Source organism: Leishmania braziliensis, chromosome 14, assembly GCF_000002845.2.
Source record: "Leishmania braziliensis MHOM/BR/75/M2904 complete genome, chromosome 14".
Classification (NCBI taxonomy): domain Eukaryota; phylum Euglenozoa; class Kinetoplastea; order Trypanosomatida; family Trypanosomatidae; genus Leishmania; species Leishmania braziliensis.
Genome location: NC_009306.2, coordinates 76,478 through 93,467, shown reverse-complemented (window position 1 = coordinate 93,467; position 16,990 = coordinate 76,478). Strand labels below are relative to the sequence as shown.

General features: G+C 59.5%; 5 protein-coding genes across 5 annotated transcripts; all 5 read right to left on the bottom strand.

The window, feature by feature from the left end:
• Positions 1-3,418: 3,418 nt before the first annotated feature.
• On the bottom strand, positions 3,419-5,677 carry AAT21 (putative amino acid permease; the record flags this gene model as incomplete). The annotated part of the gene is made up of 1 exon (XM_001563274.1): positions 3,419-5,677. The coding sequence occupies one exon, from the start codon at positions 5,675-5,677 to the stop codon at positions 3,419-3,421; it is 2,259 nt and encodes a 752-aa protein (XP_001563324.1).
• Positions 5,678-8,609: 2,932 nt separating this feature from the next.
• LBRM_14_0310 (putative proteasome alpha 3 subunit) lies at positions 8,610-9,467 on the bottom strand (the record flags this gene model as incomplete). Its single annotated transcript, XM_001563273.1, has 1 exon — positions 8,610-9,467. The coding sequence occupies one exon, from the start codon at positions 9,465-9,467 to the stop codon at positions 8,610-8,612; it is 858 nt and encodes a 285-aa protein (XP_001563323.1).
• A 726-nt stretch (positions 9,468-10,193) lies between these two features.
• On the bottom strand, positions 10,194-11,120 carry LBRM_14_0300 (conserved hypothetical protein; the record flags this gene model as incomplete). Its single annotated transcript, XM_001563272.1, has 1 exon — positions 10,194-11,120. One exon carries the CDS (start codon positions 11,118-11,120, stop codon positions 10,194-10,196), a length of 927 nt encoding a protein of 308 aa, XP_001563322.1.
• A 664-nt stretch (positions 11,121-11,784) lies between these two features.
• Positions 11,785-12,801, bottom strand: LBRM_14_0290 (conserved hypothetical protein; the record flags this gene model as incomplete). Its single annotated transcript, XM_001563271.1, has 1 exon — positions 11,785-12,801. The coding sequence occupies one exon, from the start codon at positions 12,799-12,801 to the stop codon at positions 11,785-11,787; it is 1,017 nt and encodes a 338-aa protein (XP_001563321.1).
• Positions 12,802-13,880: 1,079 nt separating this feature from the next.
• Positions 13,881-16,772, bottom strand: LBRM_14_0280 (conserved hypothetical protein; the record flags this gene model as incomplete). The annotated part of the gene is made up of 1 exon (XM_001563270.2): positions 13,881-16,772. One exon carries the CDS (start codon positions 16,770-16,772, stop codon positions 13,881-13,883), a length of 2,892 nt encoding a protein of 963 aa, XP_001563320.2.
• Between the last annotated feature and the right edge of the window lie 218 nt (positions 16,773-16,990).

Below are 16,990 nucleotides of genomic sequence, written 5' to 3'. Positions count from 1 at the left end.
GGCTTTTCGACTAACTCCTGAGGAAGGAGTAGGAGGGAGAGAGGGAGGGGGAGTGGGAGAGGGGGGCTACAAGACACAAAAGACAAGAGGAACGGCGACGCACAACAACAACGCGGCTGGCGAATTAGGGCGCTGTGCGATGATGACGATGGGCTGAGTGAGTGGATGGCGGAGGCGTGTGTGTGTGTGTGTGTGTGTGTGTGTCGAGGAGAGGGATGGGATAAAGCGCCCACAGAAAGAGAAGAAACAAGCGAAATGGCAGGAGGGCGTTCAGTTATGAAGGTAGGGAGATGCAGACACACACACACACACACCACCGACAGAATATTTGTCGGGGGTTTCTCCGCGGAAATGAGGAAAGGGGTGCGGGGAAGGGAGGAAGGAGAGAATGCGGTGACAGGAGGGGTTAGAGAGGGCGGGCAGCTATATACACAGACATATACCCCCCCCCTACTCCCCACTGGAGAAGGAGCGGCTGTGCACGCACGCACAGTCACACCCATGAATCTCCGGGGAGCACATCCGGGCGTTTGGCGGTTCGTTGTGGCTTTTGGCTCGGTAGTTGTACTCACCAAGTGGTAGTCAGAGGTTCTGCCTCCAATGCGAGGCGGATGAGGGGCATGGCAGGGTGTGAGCGGCTTCCAAACACGATGAGCTCGCGCAGAAAAGCGAGCCTTGCGACTGTCAAGGAGATGGCAGAGGTAGAGGAAGAGTTAAACGTGTGCGCACGGGGTGAGAGGGGGAGGAGGAGAGCTGACAAGAGACAACACTCAAGTGCAAATGGCCAGAGCGGGCAAGACATCGAGATGGTTGCGCCGAGGGAGGTTGATGGAGGCAGAGAGACTTGGCACAGCGACAGAAAACCGAAAAAGGAGTCTGTGGTGAGTTGCCACTGCTGCTGTTGCACGACACCCTCACGCGGACAACGACACGGCTACGGTGGGTGGCGAGTGAGCAAGGGACGAGAGCAGCTACTGCGCCTGCTCGCCTGCGGTGCCGCCTCGACCGGTACAACCACCGCTGCTGCTACTAGTGTTCAGCGACTGCACCTGCCGTAGGCAGCGATTGTGATGGCTCGAATGATTATAGGGCTGATGGTGGAGTGTACTCATGGGCCGCCGCTGCCGCAGCGGAGGTTTCCGGCACCATGGGAGGCGGCGGTGACATGGGTTTTGTCCTGCAGCTGCGCCGTTGATGCTGTGGCCCATTGCCATCGAATGGAGTGTGAAGGAGACCCCTTGTGGAAAGACCACTGGCGCCGGCACCATCTTCGGCAGCAGTATCCTCGGGCGAGGGTGAGCGTGGTGGCGGCTGCCTAAGGCGCACTGGGAGAGTTGTGCAGAGTCATGTGGTTGAGGCTAGGTTCCGGCTGTATTTCTCGAAGCCATAGGGTGCCGCTTGTTCTATAGTGCCGTGCTCTCGTGGTCACCGTTCCCGTCAGCACCTCACTGTGTGGGGAGCTGACGTGAAGTACGTAAAGTGCTGGAGCTGCGGGCGCTCAGTTTTATTCTCAGGTGCGTCACTCCTCGGACTGCTGCCATCGCTCGCACTACCGCTGGCTATGCCTTGTAGACTCGAGGTATCGTTCACAGCATACGGGTCAATGCCGGCGCTTTGAAAGCTCAGTGCTATCGGTGGGGCCGCTGCCGACCTCGCCGCGCCGGAGCTCGCCTTACCGCTGGGGATGAAGTGGTGGCTTGGTGGAAGGCTGCTGGTCGCGTCTTACTGTACTCATCGTTGTTGCTGATGGGGAGGGGTTATCATAGCTGAAGCTACTGGTGGACAGTGGCGAGCTGTGCGACTGCTGCAGGCCTGTGTGACTCAGTGCCTATCCATCATGTGCCCTCGGACTCACAGTGGTGCGCCGTGCCGCGTGCTCGCCCGCCCGTGGGAGTAGGGGGAGGAGGAGAGCAGGGCAAGGGTCAACTGAAAAGACAAGGCGGAAAGAGAGAGATACGGGCGATAAAAGCCCGACATCATTGTGCAGGGGTGAGGGAGAATGTCAAGCCATGTGCGTGTAGGCAACACCTGGTGAAGGTGGAGTGGGCATCCCTGCCGTACAGAGGGTATGGTGGTGCACTAATGCGTGTGTGTGTATTGCTGCTGCTTGAGGCAGGAGAAAGGCGACGCGTGAGTGAGGAGAGAGCGAATGTCACGGTGTGTCGAAGAGAGTGGATGAGGGAAAGGGGGGCGGGAGAACGGAGCCGGGCTAGCAGCATTGCGCGTCCTTCCCCCACTTTATTTCGAAATTTGTCGATGCAAATCACTCGCTTGGTTCTCAATTGTTTCGCCACCTGAAAGCATTTTTACACGCTCGATGATCTACGATGATGGGGCCAGCACACATCAATTAAGCACCTACCGAGTCCCACGTATTACATCTGCTTGCTGAGAGGAAGTGCAGTCGCGTGCAGGCGGCCGCCCCCTCCCCCCGATGCACTTCGCCAACCCCTCGCTCTTCTCTCATCGCCACTGCAGACGATGCTGCCGCTCAGTTTTATTTCGTTTCTTGCTTTTCCCTTGCTTGCAGCTAATGACTGTTAGGGAAGCTGCCGCGAACAAGCCTGCGATGCCTTATGTATGCATGTGTGTGTGGGCTGTGTGTGTGTAGGAGCGGTGCGGAGGTGAAGTCGCATAGACAGCCACATAAGTGCACGTACAAGCCTAGGCTCGATGGAGTCTGTGTGTTTCTCTACCTCCGTGCGCCATCCACTACCCTTTCCGCTTCTCTCGTCGACACCATTAGCTCCTCGCGCACTCACTTTCCTGCTGCACTTACTCACGCCAATGCGACCTGCGCATGTGAGTCTGCGTCGCTGCTCGCGTGTGCGTCTTTGTGGGCTTGCGTACTTCATGCACTGAGTTCTAAATGTGCCCAAGCAGTGCCGAACAACCCAGCGAGAGAAGACTGGCAGAGCAGCAAGGGAGAGGGAGAAAGGGTGACAACGCCAAAGCCAAGAGCACTAATGGAGGGGAGGGGAGGGAGTTGGTAACAGGAGTGTGGATGAGAGGAGCCCTACCCCCGAGGACAGTGAAGGAGACTTCCGTGCAGCACCACGTGCGCGCGCGTGTGCGTGGATAGGTGGGTGGGGGCTCAACAGATGAGAGAGAGAGAGAGAAAAGAGCCCTGTATGCGAGTTTATCTACCGTTGCTGATATGTGTGCGTGCGTGTATTTGGGGAAGTAGAGGGGAATAAGAACGGAGCTGGGAAGGAATCGACCCACCCGCCCGTCTACACCCGCATGTGCGTCTGTGTGTGCGCGGGCTGCTACTGACTTACAGGGAACTCGGGAGTGGAGGCAGCCTCTTGGTCGTGCTGTTTGCGGCGATTGCCGACATCAGGCTGCGGCGATCGTTGACTGGCGTTGGTGCTTGGCTTCTGCGCGGCCTTCCAGCGACCGGCACATCGAGGAAAGTTTACTGTGGGTTTAACGTCAGCTGCGACGGCGGCGATGTTGACAGCATCTGCGCAGACAGACCTGCAGGGGACAATGTGAAGCCGACACCGATGCGCTCCACCGAGGCGATATCGGCCTCTTCGCCGCTTTCCTCGCCACTCAAAGTCGGGCCATGATTGCCGCTGTTGGCCGCACCAGCGCCGAGGCTGCGGGCACAGCGGCGATAACGCATGGTCGTCTCAGCCCCGTGAGGGACCTCGTAGGTAGGGGGGCTGCAGGCTGGCGGGCAGCCGGTGGTGCCGCTCCCCAGTGCATGCTCTGCGGCACTGTTGTTCAGAAACAAGATGTCCGTGCTGGCGCTATCCTGCACTGCGTACTCGACGCCAATCATCTCTTCCCCAGCGCGATTACCGACAGCGTCGAGATGGCACGTTCCACGCTGCACACGCGACTGCCTGGGACCTCCTTCGTTGCCTCGCAGCAAAGTGGACGATGCGGCTGCCCTGGGTGTAGCCAGAGGCAACGGCAGAATACCGAGCAGAAGGTCGTCAACTGGTGTGCCGCCGTTGCGCTCGTCATCCGCGTAGAAGATGCCCTCGCTCAGCGAGCCGTCGTTGGCGCCGTCGGCCGCGCCGACCTCCGCGTCGTCACCTGAGGACACTTCGCACTGCACAATGACGCCTTGAAAGCCGTTGGGGGCAAAGATGCGGCAGTACAGCCACGACACTCCGCTGCCAATGACGATGAAGCTGACAAGCGCCACGCCGATGCCGAGGGAGGTCATAGCAGACACGATCGAGGCCATCAGCGAGAAGAGCGCTGCAGGCAAAAGTACCAGTGCCGTCTGCCATGTATTGAAGGGCAGCGCGTAGGGTCGTGGCAGGTTTGGATAGTCAACGCGCAACTTGATGAGCGACGCGTAGATGAGCAGCATGCGGAGGCAGTAGATGGACTGACACAGCGATACGACGCTGGTGAAGTCCATGCCCACGCTGAAGATGAGGGTGACGGCAGAGTTGATGAGGATGGCCGGGATAGGGGTACCGAGGCGTGGGTGGTAGTAGCCGATCACCCTCGACATTTTTTTAGGGAACATCTGCATGGTGCCCATGCCAGCCAGCAGCCGGCTCGTGCAGCACATGCTGGTCAGGGTGAAGCCGACGCCGCTGAGCAGGGCGCCGGCGAACAACATGTACTTGAGCCAGTCACCGGCTATCACCTTCGCCACCTCAGGCCAGTGCCCCGCCTGCCACTGTGAGTAGTCCTGAGCAACACCCATGGCGCTCACGCCAGCGAGCATCGGCATAACGTAGCCGGCGTACGTGCTCAGCATAAGCAACACCATTGCCTTTGGAAAGGCCTTGCGTGGGTTGGCAACTTCCTCGACGACCGCGCCAGCGTTTTCAATGTTGGCGTAGTTCCAGCTAATGATGGAGAAGAAGTCTGCCCATCTCACGCTCTTCACATCCACATGCAGCACCGCCTTGTTGAAGCCCCTGGAGAAGAGTTGGATGAGGGTCAGCAGCGTGAAGGGCAAAATGGTGATGCAGCAGAGAACGATGGAGGAGTTGCCGACGATCTCGACGCCAACGCAGTTGAGGATGCAGCAGAGCACCACCACGCCCACCTTCACACCCGCCACCGGGGCGACCTTGAGGCTTCCCAGCTGCTGCGCGTACTCGGCTGTGAGGTTCGGGTACGTGGCATTGCCAATGAATGTGATGAAGATGGTTGCCAGAATGCACAGGAATGACATGAAGGGCGGGAACGCCGCGTTTGTCCACATCAGCACCCCCGAGTTGCTCGGTACAGCCGTGGACAGCTCAGCAACAGCCAATCCGGTAGGAAAGGCCCACATCCACGGCAAGACACTACACACAACAAGCGTGATGAGGGGGCCCGCTGACCCAATGCCATCCTCAAAGCCGTAACCACCGCCAACGCAGTTGGCGAACATAATACCGAAGAGCGCGACAGTGCTGAGGGTACCGCGATGGGCGACACATTCACCAGCGCGGCGCACCCACTCTGGGCGCCGAATCACCTCCTTCGTGTGGCGCAGCTCCGGGTGGAAGATGACCTCAACGTGGCGGCGCGAGCAACCTGACTTGCCATTGGCAATGGCGGTTGGTCTTTTCTCATCCCCGCTTCCACCGCCGCCGACCGAGATGCTGTTGAGGTCAGCGATATCTTTCATCTTTGAGGGCGGATGAGCAAAGTGACTGGTGGCAATCTCTGCGTCATCCGAGGCTGTACCGCGTTCGCGGACATGACGCATCCCAGCCGGTGTTGCGGTGGCGGTGGCGGTCAATCCCGTGAAGTGCGTGGAAGAGGGGGGGGGGGGAAAAATGGCAACCACCGGCAACAGTCGGTCGGAGGCAGGGGTGGTGGCCGAGACGCTACTGGAGGGTACACACACGCACAGGCGCACAGGCACACGAGTCAACGCGACGAGAGAGAGAGAGAGAGGAAAAGGAGAAGCCCAGAGGAGGGGGGGGGGCAATTACGCTCGCGGACACGCAACAGGTGGCAACGGCGTAAGAGGAAAAAAAAAAATAAACGCAACGCGCAGAGCACCTGGGCGAAAAAGAGAGATGAAATAAATGCGAGGGTGCAAAGGAAGCACAGCGCGAGTGCCTGGTGGTGCGGTTGTGCGCGTGGATCAGCGCCCTCTTAGCTGGCGTGTGTGTGTGTATACCCTCCTCAAACAGCCAAGAGATCAATCAAAGGAGAAGTACGCACAGGCGCACAGGCACACGAGTCAACACGACGCGATACACCGCTAGACACACTCAACGCCTCCTTGCTCAGGAGAGGAGGTACAACAATGCGGTATTTGTGTTCCTGTGTGGAAACGCTAACGAAGACCTCGGCTGGAAGGCCTAAAAGGGGGGGAGGGGGAGGAGGAGGAAAGCGACTCACACGAACAAAACGAGCTACACGGACGCTACAGCAAGACTTGGGGAGAGGGGAGGAGGGACGCGGGCCAATGGCTAGACAGCTACTGACGAGGCGTGATCGACTAGGGAGAGAGAGAGGGAGCACACAAGCTGGAGGACCAGCAAGCGAGTGACAAGGCGCAAAGGAAAGGGCAGGAGTGCAGAGAGAAAAGAGAAAAGGGATTGTTGGGGAGCGTACGTATGTGCGCGTATGATTAGCTGCTTCAGCTGCTGATACTGCTGCTTACACACCCACACACTACTGGATGGACGTACAGAGGTGGCAGGCCGACTGACACGCGAGGGTAATCGTGCTTGACCCTGTCGGCCTTCAAAGAGAACAACAACAACACCAAACACGAGAGAGAGAGGGGAGGGGAAGAGGAGGGAGGGGGACACCGGCTTACACTGATCGAGTGACAGTGACCGAATGAACAGATGAATAACGAGAAAGAGGAAAGCGAATGTGCAGAGAGAAATGATGAAGGGCAGGAGGTGGAGCTGAGATGAAGCGGAGGAAGGGTTGGGTTGGGTTGGGTGGGTGAGACTCAAACAAGAACACAGAACGCGGAACGAGGGGGAGAGACACACATAGAGAGTCTTTATGTGTGCGTGTGCACGCGTGTATCGTTTCACCCGCGCTCTTTTCTCGCTACATACCCACAGACACAAAACGCCAAGGCAAACAAAGAACACAGTTCTACGGGTGTCTTGAGCTTCGATAAGAGCGAGACTTGCGGCGGCTTGTGTGGCAGAAGGGGTTGGGGGAGGAGGTGGTGATGGTGGTGGGGTAGGAGAAGGGGTAGAGAGCGAGACGCTTGTGGATATGCGTGCCAGTGCACATGCGCAGACTGAAGAAGTGACGCGGAGAGGGGGGGGGGTAAAGAGAGAGGTGGAGGGAAGCGGGAGAGTTGTGGTACTGCGTGTGGCCACTGCCAGCGTCGGTGCGGTGCATGATGAATATTATGTGTGTTTACACGTCATTGTTTACGTGTTGTTGGAGCACATGCGTATGGTGTGTGGGTGTTTATGATGGGACAGCGTCGAAGGCCGAAAGGAGAAGACAGAGGGTGTCGCAGAGAGGGAGAGAGAGTGTGTGTGCATGTATGTGGGAGGGAGGGTAGGAGAGTGCGGCGGAATGTCGCTGACTCGTCGCTTCATTTTCGCAGCGTCGCCTACGCAGCATGTGTGGATGACGAAGGGCGGACGAGGCAAAGGTTGAACAGTGAGGAGGGAGAAGGGTGAGAAAAGGCAACGTGAGTGAGTATACACGCTGAGGCACATCCGCACACAGAGAGAATACACACCCGCACCCACGCTGAGGCACATGCGCAGCATCGAGGATCTGACGAGCTGGACGTGTGTAGCGATGCGGTGTCTTCTGCTTGTTCGTGTGCGCGCGCGCTTTCCAGGCTTTATATTTTCGCTTCTGTTAAAGTTTGTCTCTCCTTCATGCACCCTGCGATGCATTTGCTGTTATTGCCCAGTCCTACAGGGCCATCTCCTCCACCTCACACAGACCCGCGGCCCCTCTTCCCCTCTTTCCGCCTCCATCCACGCCACACAGACAGGCGGGAAAGCACAGCGAGAGAGACGTGTGCGGGGATGGCACGCATGCATGGACACATCTCACATACACCTACGCTGGTAGTGCCCATCTCACCTCCTCTGTTTGTTTGATTTCGCTACCGGTGCACGGGATCGCGCCATCCTCTCTGCCTCTCTCTCTCCTTCCTCATAGGCAGAGAGAGCGAGACACAGGCGCAGGCACCGAAGAAGAGAGGGGCTAACGTCCCACCAGAGCAACAGGCGCTGTACGTGAGCACACCAAAGCACACGCACGCACAGCTCCTGTTGCTCTGTTGAGGGAAGGAGGGGGGGGAAATATGACAGCATAAACGAAGAAAAGGCGCGCTGAGAGCCCCTGGCGATTGTCCCACCCCACCTCACCGCGTGCACACGCACGTTGAAGAGGGAAGAGGGGCAGGAAGAGAGAATGGAGGGGGGAGGGCTAGGGCGTATATATATATATATATATATATACGTATACATAAAGAGCAGCAACTCCTCTGACCGTTTGCCTCACTCACGTGCATGCAGTTGATAGTGGATGTCACTCGAACGAAAACTTGTACATGTCACCGAGTGATGCCTCCTCGTGTAGCCGCGGGGTCTGCATCGACGCCTCTTCTCTTTCTCTGTCTCCTCTTCTGAGTGCGCAAGCACACGTCAGCTACATACCCTCCGCAGATCCCAACGCGCGCAGAGGCCTTACGACTCCAGAGCCTGCTCCTGTAGGCGCTGGCGCTCCGCCTCCGCCTGCTCCTCCGCTTCCCTGGCCTGGTCGGCGCATTGGGCGTGTGGCTTCAGCTCACTACGGGAAAGAATGTGAAACTGAGGGATCATCTTGGGGTGGTGTTTGAACGGGTCGAGCAGCTCATCAGCGCTCGAAGCGGAAACCTTGTGCAGCACCGCCATCTCCACCCGGTCAAGGTCGATCTTCGCCGTGTCCATCGTCTTGCTTAGCACTCGAAGTGCCAGCAGCATGCCATCCTGCAGCGTCATATCGTTGTGCCAGTCCTTCTTCAGGAGTGACTGCGCCACCTGGTCGTTCTGGCCGATCGCGTACGCACTCCAGGCGCTGTAGTCGCCGCTTGGTTCGGTGGAGTAGAGCTGGTAGCCGTAGTAGCGGTCCCATCCAACAAGTAGGAAGGAAACGCCGTAGGGACGCACGCCACCGTACTGTGTGTAGAGCTGTTTCTCATCACACAACATGCGGCAGAGATCCTCGATCGCCATCGGCTCCTGGAAGGTGTACTGGTGGCGATGTGCTGCAAGACGAGCGTAGTTCAGCAAGGCATACGCGTCCGACGTCACCCCCGCCACGCTGCAGCCGATGTGCTCGGCAATCTTGTACATTTTCTCCCCACTGGTGTTCTTGTCCTGCATGTTTTCGCTATCAAAGAGTGGGTGCGGCACCATCTTCTCACCCGCCAGCACAACGCCGCCCTTCGTGCACACACCGATGACGGTGCCGGCCTGCTGAATCGCCTCCACGGCGTACTCCACCTGGTAGAGGCGACCTTCCGGCGAGAAGGTGGTGGTGCGGGAGTCGTACCGGTGCGACATGGTGCGGATGAGCGGAGGTGGTGAGGGTAGGCCACAGCGCTGGGCAGGTGCGCTTACGGATGTGCGTGCGTGTTGCTGTACGGAGGGTGCCGCGCAAAGAAGGGGCGCAAATAAAAAAAAAAAACGAAGAGGAATAGAGAGAAGGTGAACAGAGGCGCTACACACAGTCGATGCCGAAACGGCGCTGAAATGCCGCGAGTGTGACGCAGTGCGCCCACCCGGCCGCCCATGCAGGAAGGGAGCACCCGTCAGTGCGTGTGTGTGCGTGTGCGTGTGTGTGTGCGTCCACGGGTAGATGAGACAGGGAGGGGAGGGGAGGGGGAGAGGGAGAGGGAGTGGGGTGAATGAAGGTGGCGACGAAAGACGTTGTCCTTGAAGCGCCATTAGTGGATCAGCAAGACGCGCTCTTTTTTTCCCTTCGCTCTTAAGTGGGTCGATGTGGGTGAGGAGAGAAGAGCCCATGTTCTCTTGCACATTGACGCATTCCTTAAGAGCCTCCTTTTTGATGCTTTTCCTCTGCAGATGCGCTCTTCCTGCAGTGCTTTAGTGTTGGCGGGTACCGGACGGAGAAGTTGTGCTGCTCCGCGAAGGGCCTCTGTTGCGGTTGCCCATGCGGAGTATACGAGGAAGTAAAGAGGGGCCGAGGAAAGAGGCCAGGAGAATATAGAGGGAGCGGGCGAGAGAAAAAGCTACGCACAGGGGGGGGGACGCAATACAGCGCGTGCTTTACTCACCCCACGGCTGTCCAAGCACCTTGACCTTTTCCTTCTTGAGCAACAACTCCGCCTCCACCAGGCGCCAGAGCGCCGTCAGCTCATCGAAGGAAAGGCCGAAGAGGTTCGAGCCGATTGAGAAGGTGTGCCGCCGTGCCGCCTCGACCGCACGCAGTTCGTTGTTGCTGTGGAAGAGGCTGGCGGTCATAGCGTCGTACATGAAGCAACGAACTTCTCGTGAGCGCTGGAGCAGACAGTGCTCGGCATCGCGGATGCTCTCTGAGGTTATTGGCGGTGAAGTGGCCTCACTCGCGCCGTCCTCGTCATCGCCTTCATGCATGTTGCATTGTCCCCCGCAGTTTGGTGCGACAGCTGGCTCGGGCGCAGCATCGCCGGCGTCCGGTACCACCACCTCTTTCTCGCTTTCCTCATTCATATCAAACTTCGCCCGAACTTCGTTCTCGCGAGACCCTCCACTGCAGCCGCCTTGCCTGGGGCTCTCCTGCGCGAGCAGACGCCCAAGAATGTGCTCTCGCAGCTCCTGCACATCCGCCTCCGTTGCGTCGTGCTGCAGCGCTGTGTAGATGAGGGATGGGTCGGGGCTGGTGAGAGCAGAATATCCGGCGATCCAGTCGCGGGCCAGGCGGCTCCCACCGGAGGCGTGCACGAGGGCTTTGCAGTAGAGCTTTCGTGTGTCCATGGCGTCGTCCCCGTAGGCGCTGTCCCACGACCCCATCGTCGGGGCATTGTCAGCGCCGTAGCGCACTTTGTTCAGCCATTGAGTTCCTTGCTGAGAGAGGTACCGACGTGATGTGCAGAGGGACACAGGCCATGTCGCAGCCGCGAGTGCGGTCCATGTGCGTCGCCGAAGAAGGAGAGAGGAGGCAGGGATGCCTGACCACTGCCGCACGACCCTGCTTGCCGGTGGAGCGAGCTGCATGATGGCATACGACGACACCTGCCAGCGATGCTAGAAGAGTGAGCCGAGGTTGTCGTGGTCCTGGAAGATGATGCGGTGTGCGTGTGTGTGTATGTGCGCGGACACACTTTCGCTTTCGTGGGTCTCAATACAAGATAAAGGCCAAGCTCACACAATCGCCGTTCTTCTTGTTCTCTGTGCCGAACGCCGACCTGCGCGTGGCATGGTGCCGCACGAAGAGGGGGGAGGGAGGGGAGAGAGGGTGTGTCTTTCACTCGGCCCATCCACACTGCGGCAGTATGCGTGGGAAAAGAAACGCACGTGAGAGTACCCGCACAGGCGCCGGAAAGAGAGAATTTCTCGTGATAAAAATGCAGAGCCCCTCTAGTGAGTGCGCCGCCTCTCCGGCTGCTTTGCTCCTCTGCTTCCAGTGCTGCCCATCGTAGTGCGCAAACATGCACACGCACACACGCACGCGATGCCGCAGCTCTCTTGTGTACGTGCGTGTGTGTGTGTGTGTGTGTGTGTGCGTGTGTGCGTGCGATTGTGCTTCAGCGCACCGTAGAAGAAGGGGCGTGCGTGGCATCGCTCCTGCCCAGTTTATTTCTCTTTCCTTTTGTTTCCTGTTCCAACTGACACGCACACCCACGCCTTCGTGCCCCCTCTCCATGTTAGCCGCCTTCTTCTACTTGCCCTTCTTGAGCTCGCAGGCTTCTGTCAACGCAGCGATGTCTTTGTCGCCTTCCCGCAGCGACGGATCAATGGCGCTGCAGATCTCATGCATGCGGTATACATCACAGACGCCGTGGATGTCATTTTGAGGCTGATTCGCCCAAGCACACGCGCGCACGGCTGCCTCGGCCACCACGTCCACGCTCACCGGGGGCATTAGCAGCTTGCCTCCACCGACGGCCGTCAGCAGCTTGTCCAGTGGCAGGCCTATCCAGCCCAGTGGTAGGGAGAGCGTGCGCACGGTGTGGGGGTTTGCAGTAGAGGCGACGAGGACGTGACGCGTGCCGTAGATGAGGCTGGGCCGCAGTACCACCCCTTTACTGCCAAGGTTCTCCAGTATGGCCTTCTCGCCAATGCGCTTACCGTGGAAGTACCCCTTCAAGAGATGCTTGCTGCCGAGGATGCGTCGCGAGTACAGGTTGTACGGCTCCGCCGACACGTACACCACCTTCCGCACCGCCTGCACCAACTTCGGGTGGAAAACACCAGCCGCGACGTTCGTCATGACATCTCCGTTGACCTGCCGCGCGACCTCGTAGTCGCGAGTGAGGAGGCCGACGGCGTTGACAATCACCGTTGCATCTGGGTGGTCGTGTAGGAAGTGAAACACCTGGTCCCTACTCGTGGCGTCGATGCTGACAAACTCCAGCTCCTTCTCCTCGTGCATGTGGCACACCACTTTGACCGACTGATCGGCTGGAGGTCTCGGGTGAGGGCGGCCGCTACTGCTGATGGCGGGTGATGACGCCACACACTGCTGAGGCGTCGTTAAGGTTCCTGTCAGGGATTCCCGCGCGGCAGCTGGCCCGCCAATCATGTGCACACGCTTGAGCAGCGTGTTCATTGGCGAGCCAAGTGGTGGTGCCCCGCCCCGAGTGGCGATGACGACGCGGTAGCCACGGCTCAGCGCCTTTTGTGCCACCAGCGAGCCGACAAAGCCGGTGCCGCCAAACAGAAGCATCTTATGCATGATGTGCGTGCGCGTGTGAAGCGGTACAGCAGCAGCAGCGGCTCACAGCAAACCAGAGGATGTGTGTCTGTGTGTGGGGGGATTGGTCTCTCTACGCAGCCAAGTTTTCACGGGCGCATCCGATGCATGTTAGGCCCCTTCTCTCTCTGTGTGTGAGTGCGTGTGCAGTCCACTGGAGGGCACACGGCGAATGACCACCTCTTGCAGTAGGTGTGGTATACACACCCACACCCACACACATGTAGGTGTTGGTGTATGCGTGTGACGTAGTGGGTGAATAGGGGGAGCGAGGAGTGGGGTTGAGGGAATGAGAGCCACAGAGGCCGGTCATTACTGATTTGAGAATGAGCAGGCGTGGGTGGCGAGCATCGCAACGGTGCGCTGCATCGCGTCTCCCTCCCTCCCTGTTACATCAGTGTCGTGAAAGGGGCAAAGTGTGTGCGATGAGCGAATGAAACCTGGCACGCCTTGAGGTACGCGACACACGGCCTCCATCTACTCCCCCTTTCCATCACGGTCGATGAGCCACCGCGCCAATGCACGACCGAGCCGGTGACGCACACTGTCTCTTGGGTGGGGGGTGCCTCTCTGAGCCTCTCGTTGCCTCTCGACTGACAGCCCTATTGCCCTTGCGCTAATCAACGCGTGCGGTCCAGCGACTAGACCACGCCTTAGTGGCTGTTGCGTACGCTTCGTTAGATGTTGTGCTTACATTTTTTTCAAAGAGAGGCACGCATATGCCGACGCACATACAGGCGCGGGTTTGGGGGGCGATTGCATTGCTGCTGCTTCTCTTAAAGAGGAACTACGGGTATACGGGGCCTACGCATGCACAGGTGCAACCAATAATGTGCCCTGAGAGAGAGAGAGAGAGAGACAGTCACGCCAGCTAGCCAACTACTACCCGTCTCGCACACCAACGTATCCGAATCGCTCTCATACTTTGACACAACCAACACACAACCAACACACACACACACGGCGCGATACACAGATGGGCAGCGACCGCAGCATCGCCGTCGTCACTGTCGTTTCCACACTCCGTACATCATCCTAAAGAATGTCTTCGTGGTACCCACTTACTGCGCTTCTAGTTCCCCATACACACATCTTGTGGGCGGCTCCGCCGTATCCTGCTCCACACTGACTCCCTCTCCCGCTCGCGCGTCTGCATCCGCTTGTTCGCTGTCCCCATCGCTTCGGGGTCTCTTTTTCCTGGGATGCTCCTCCTCTGACGATGCCTCCGATGACAGGGCTACGTTTGATGGTGCACGTTGGCGCTTCTCGCTAATGTCGCTGGCGTGGTCGAGCACATCCTCCTCGCCGCCAATCAGCGCTACCTCGCCACCCGCCTCAGCCGTGGCAGCCTCAGCTGCTGTGGTTGACGTCTCCGGCGCTGCTGCGCGGGTCTGCGTCAGTGCCGGGGTGTCGGTGATCGAAGAGTAAGTGTTCGTCATCATAGTCCCCAGTGTCATGTCAGGCAGATCGTTATCCTTGAAGAAGCGTGAGCGGCCAATACCGCCAGGGCGGTAGTCGGTCTCGAACTGGTCAACGAGCGCTAACACGCTCTCCTTGCCGCGTACGTAGTCCGTCGGCAGCAGCTGATCGTAGGCGTCGCGGTGCAAGAGGTACGTCCACAGAGTCAGGCCAGTGCGGCGCAGCTCTTGCAGGTACCCACGCTCGTCTTCACGACACCGGGTGCAGTCCTCACTGCGGTGGTGGTAGGAGTCGCAGAAGACGCACACCTCAGGGAAGCGAGCGGCTCGAAACTGGCGAAGATGCTGGAGGAGGTCGGTGGAGTTGCTGAATAGCAGGAAGCTCTGGACCGTGTCCGTCGCGTAGCGGGCCGCAGCGATCGGGATACGGGCGTCGTCCATCTCGCGAATGGCCTTCATGAAGGTGGTGGGCAGCAGTTGCGTACCGCGCCCGTAGAGGTCCATGGCATCCAGCAGCTCGCCGTGCGAGGCGTCCTCTGAAGCGTAGCGGCGTACACACTGACGGAGCTTGTGAGGGTCAAGCCGCACGTCAATCGGGCGCAAAGACTCTCGACTCAGCGCACGGTACGCGCGGCGCTCGCAGTTGCGCAGACTGTGCCCGGTCACGTTGCACTGAGGACACACGGCGACGCGACGCTCATGGATGAGCTTCACCGCCAGTTGCAGCTCGGCCTTGCGGAAGTCCTTTGCAGGTCGGTCGTCCACGTCGATGCGCTCCATCGCGGCCGCCAGCCGGTGCGCCTCCGCCGGGTACTTCATGAACAGGCACTCATTGTCCTCTAGCACGCGCCGCGCCACCTGCAGGTCCCACTCCTCGATAACGAGTTTCGTTGCGCTGGTGCCGGTGCTATGGCGGCGGTACTCGGCTTCTTCCTCCTCGCGAACGAGAGGGCAGGTTACGGCCGTGTGGAATGGCTCGAGGCAGACGCGGCACAGGTTGTCCTTGAGGGGGGCCAGGGCCTCCACCTCCTCTGGCACTCGCGCATAAGTGGCAGGGTTGAAGCTCGCTGCGAGGGAGCCGTCCACCAGGCAGAAGAAAAAGGAGGCTGTCGCCTGCACCTCTTCGAGGTTACGGCGAACCCGACTGGGCACATTGCGGCGGCGGAAGCACATGTCAAGCACATCCACCGCGTCCAGCAGCTGCTCCCACTCCTGGAAGCGGCGTGAGCTCCGGAAGAGGTTGCGAATCTTATTCATACATGGGCTCAGCGCCTCATCGTGCGGCTTCGCAAACACTGTCTTGGAGGGTAGCAGCTGGTAGGAGGCGTGTCGCCACAGGGCGTGCCGCTCACGTGGGCCTGTCACAGCACCACGCACCGTGTCGAAGGCGGCGAGCAACTCCTCGTAGGGCTTCTCGTCGCGGATGAGTTTCGTGATGGCATCTAACGCCTCCGGCACGCGCAGCGGCAGGCGAAGATTTGACGCATGGAGAATACGGGCGGACTGCACGTAGGTCAGAGTCGGCAGCGCCGCCCCACCAGTCGCGGTGGCGACCAGCGCGCGGTGGGTCTTCATTGCGCTCTCGTCGCTTGGGGAGCGCCAGAAGGGCGCTTCGCACGGGCAACGGGCATCCGTGTGGTCCCACGAATCGCAGCCAGCACACCCGCCAGACTTTTGGGGCATCGTCTTGAGCCACTGAAACACCGTCAGGTGCATCGCCGGGTCCAGCTGACGCAGCTCTGCCTCTGTCTTCGGCAGCACGTAGATCGGCGCCCGCACTGTGTTGTTGTTCTCACGCGGAATCACTGTCATTGGCCATCCATAGTTGCGCAGCAGCTCCAGTGCGATGCTCGGACGCGGTGCTGTGCGGCGCAGTCGCCACAGACTCTCCCGATACCCGTCCGGCACGACCAGCACATCCTCCGCCATGGGAGGCAGGAAGTTGCCGGTTGCCTCGACGCGCTTGACCATATCCTTCAGCGTCTGGTACACGTCTGGACGCCAGACGGACTTCCACAGGGTGAGGTACTTGCGGTAGCGCAGGGTCATCATCTTCACCGCGTACGCGTCGACGTTACGAGCGCTGAAGCCGTTGATCAGCGACGCCGGGACGACCTTGTCATAGTTGAGGACAACCTCAGCGCTGCTGTGAAGCCCATCTTCTTGAATGCTGTGCACCGACGTGTGCCAGCGATATCCCACGAGGTACGGCAGGAGCGAGGCGATGTGGTCGCCAAGCGACGTGCGGAACACCTCGCTGCTCGCGTCGCCGCACTCAGCCACCACAGCCGTCAGCACACTCCACGCCCCGGCGCGGTCTTCGTTCACGGACTGGTCGAGCGTGTCATCCGCGCTGTCGACGACACGCCAGACGAGCGCGCGTGCGACCTCGCGAGGGTGGACAGCGGCGTGCTGCTTTGCAAAGCGGATTGCATTTCCCTGCTCCGCGTTTAGCACTGTGGAGTCGGCTAGCGTCGCCGACAGCTGCACGCAGCAGCGATGCAAGAACTGTTCGTCTAAGCCGCTAGACGACATAGTGGGGGTGCGGGGGGGGGGCGAGGGCAGCGACAAGAAGCGGGTGTGTTGAAGAGGTTTGTAGAACGTGGCAGCTGTGGCGGCGGTCGTGTGCGCCTGTTTGTGTCTTCCCGCGTGAGTAGGGTGAGGAGGGCGTGTGTGAAAGGGGCACCCCGTGGGGCTTCCGCCACGCCCTTCGTGGAGGTGACGGAGAATAGGTCACGCTTCTCCTAACGCGG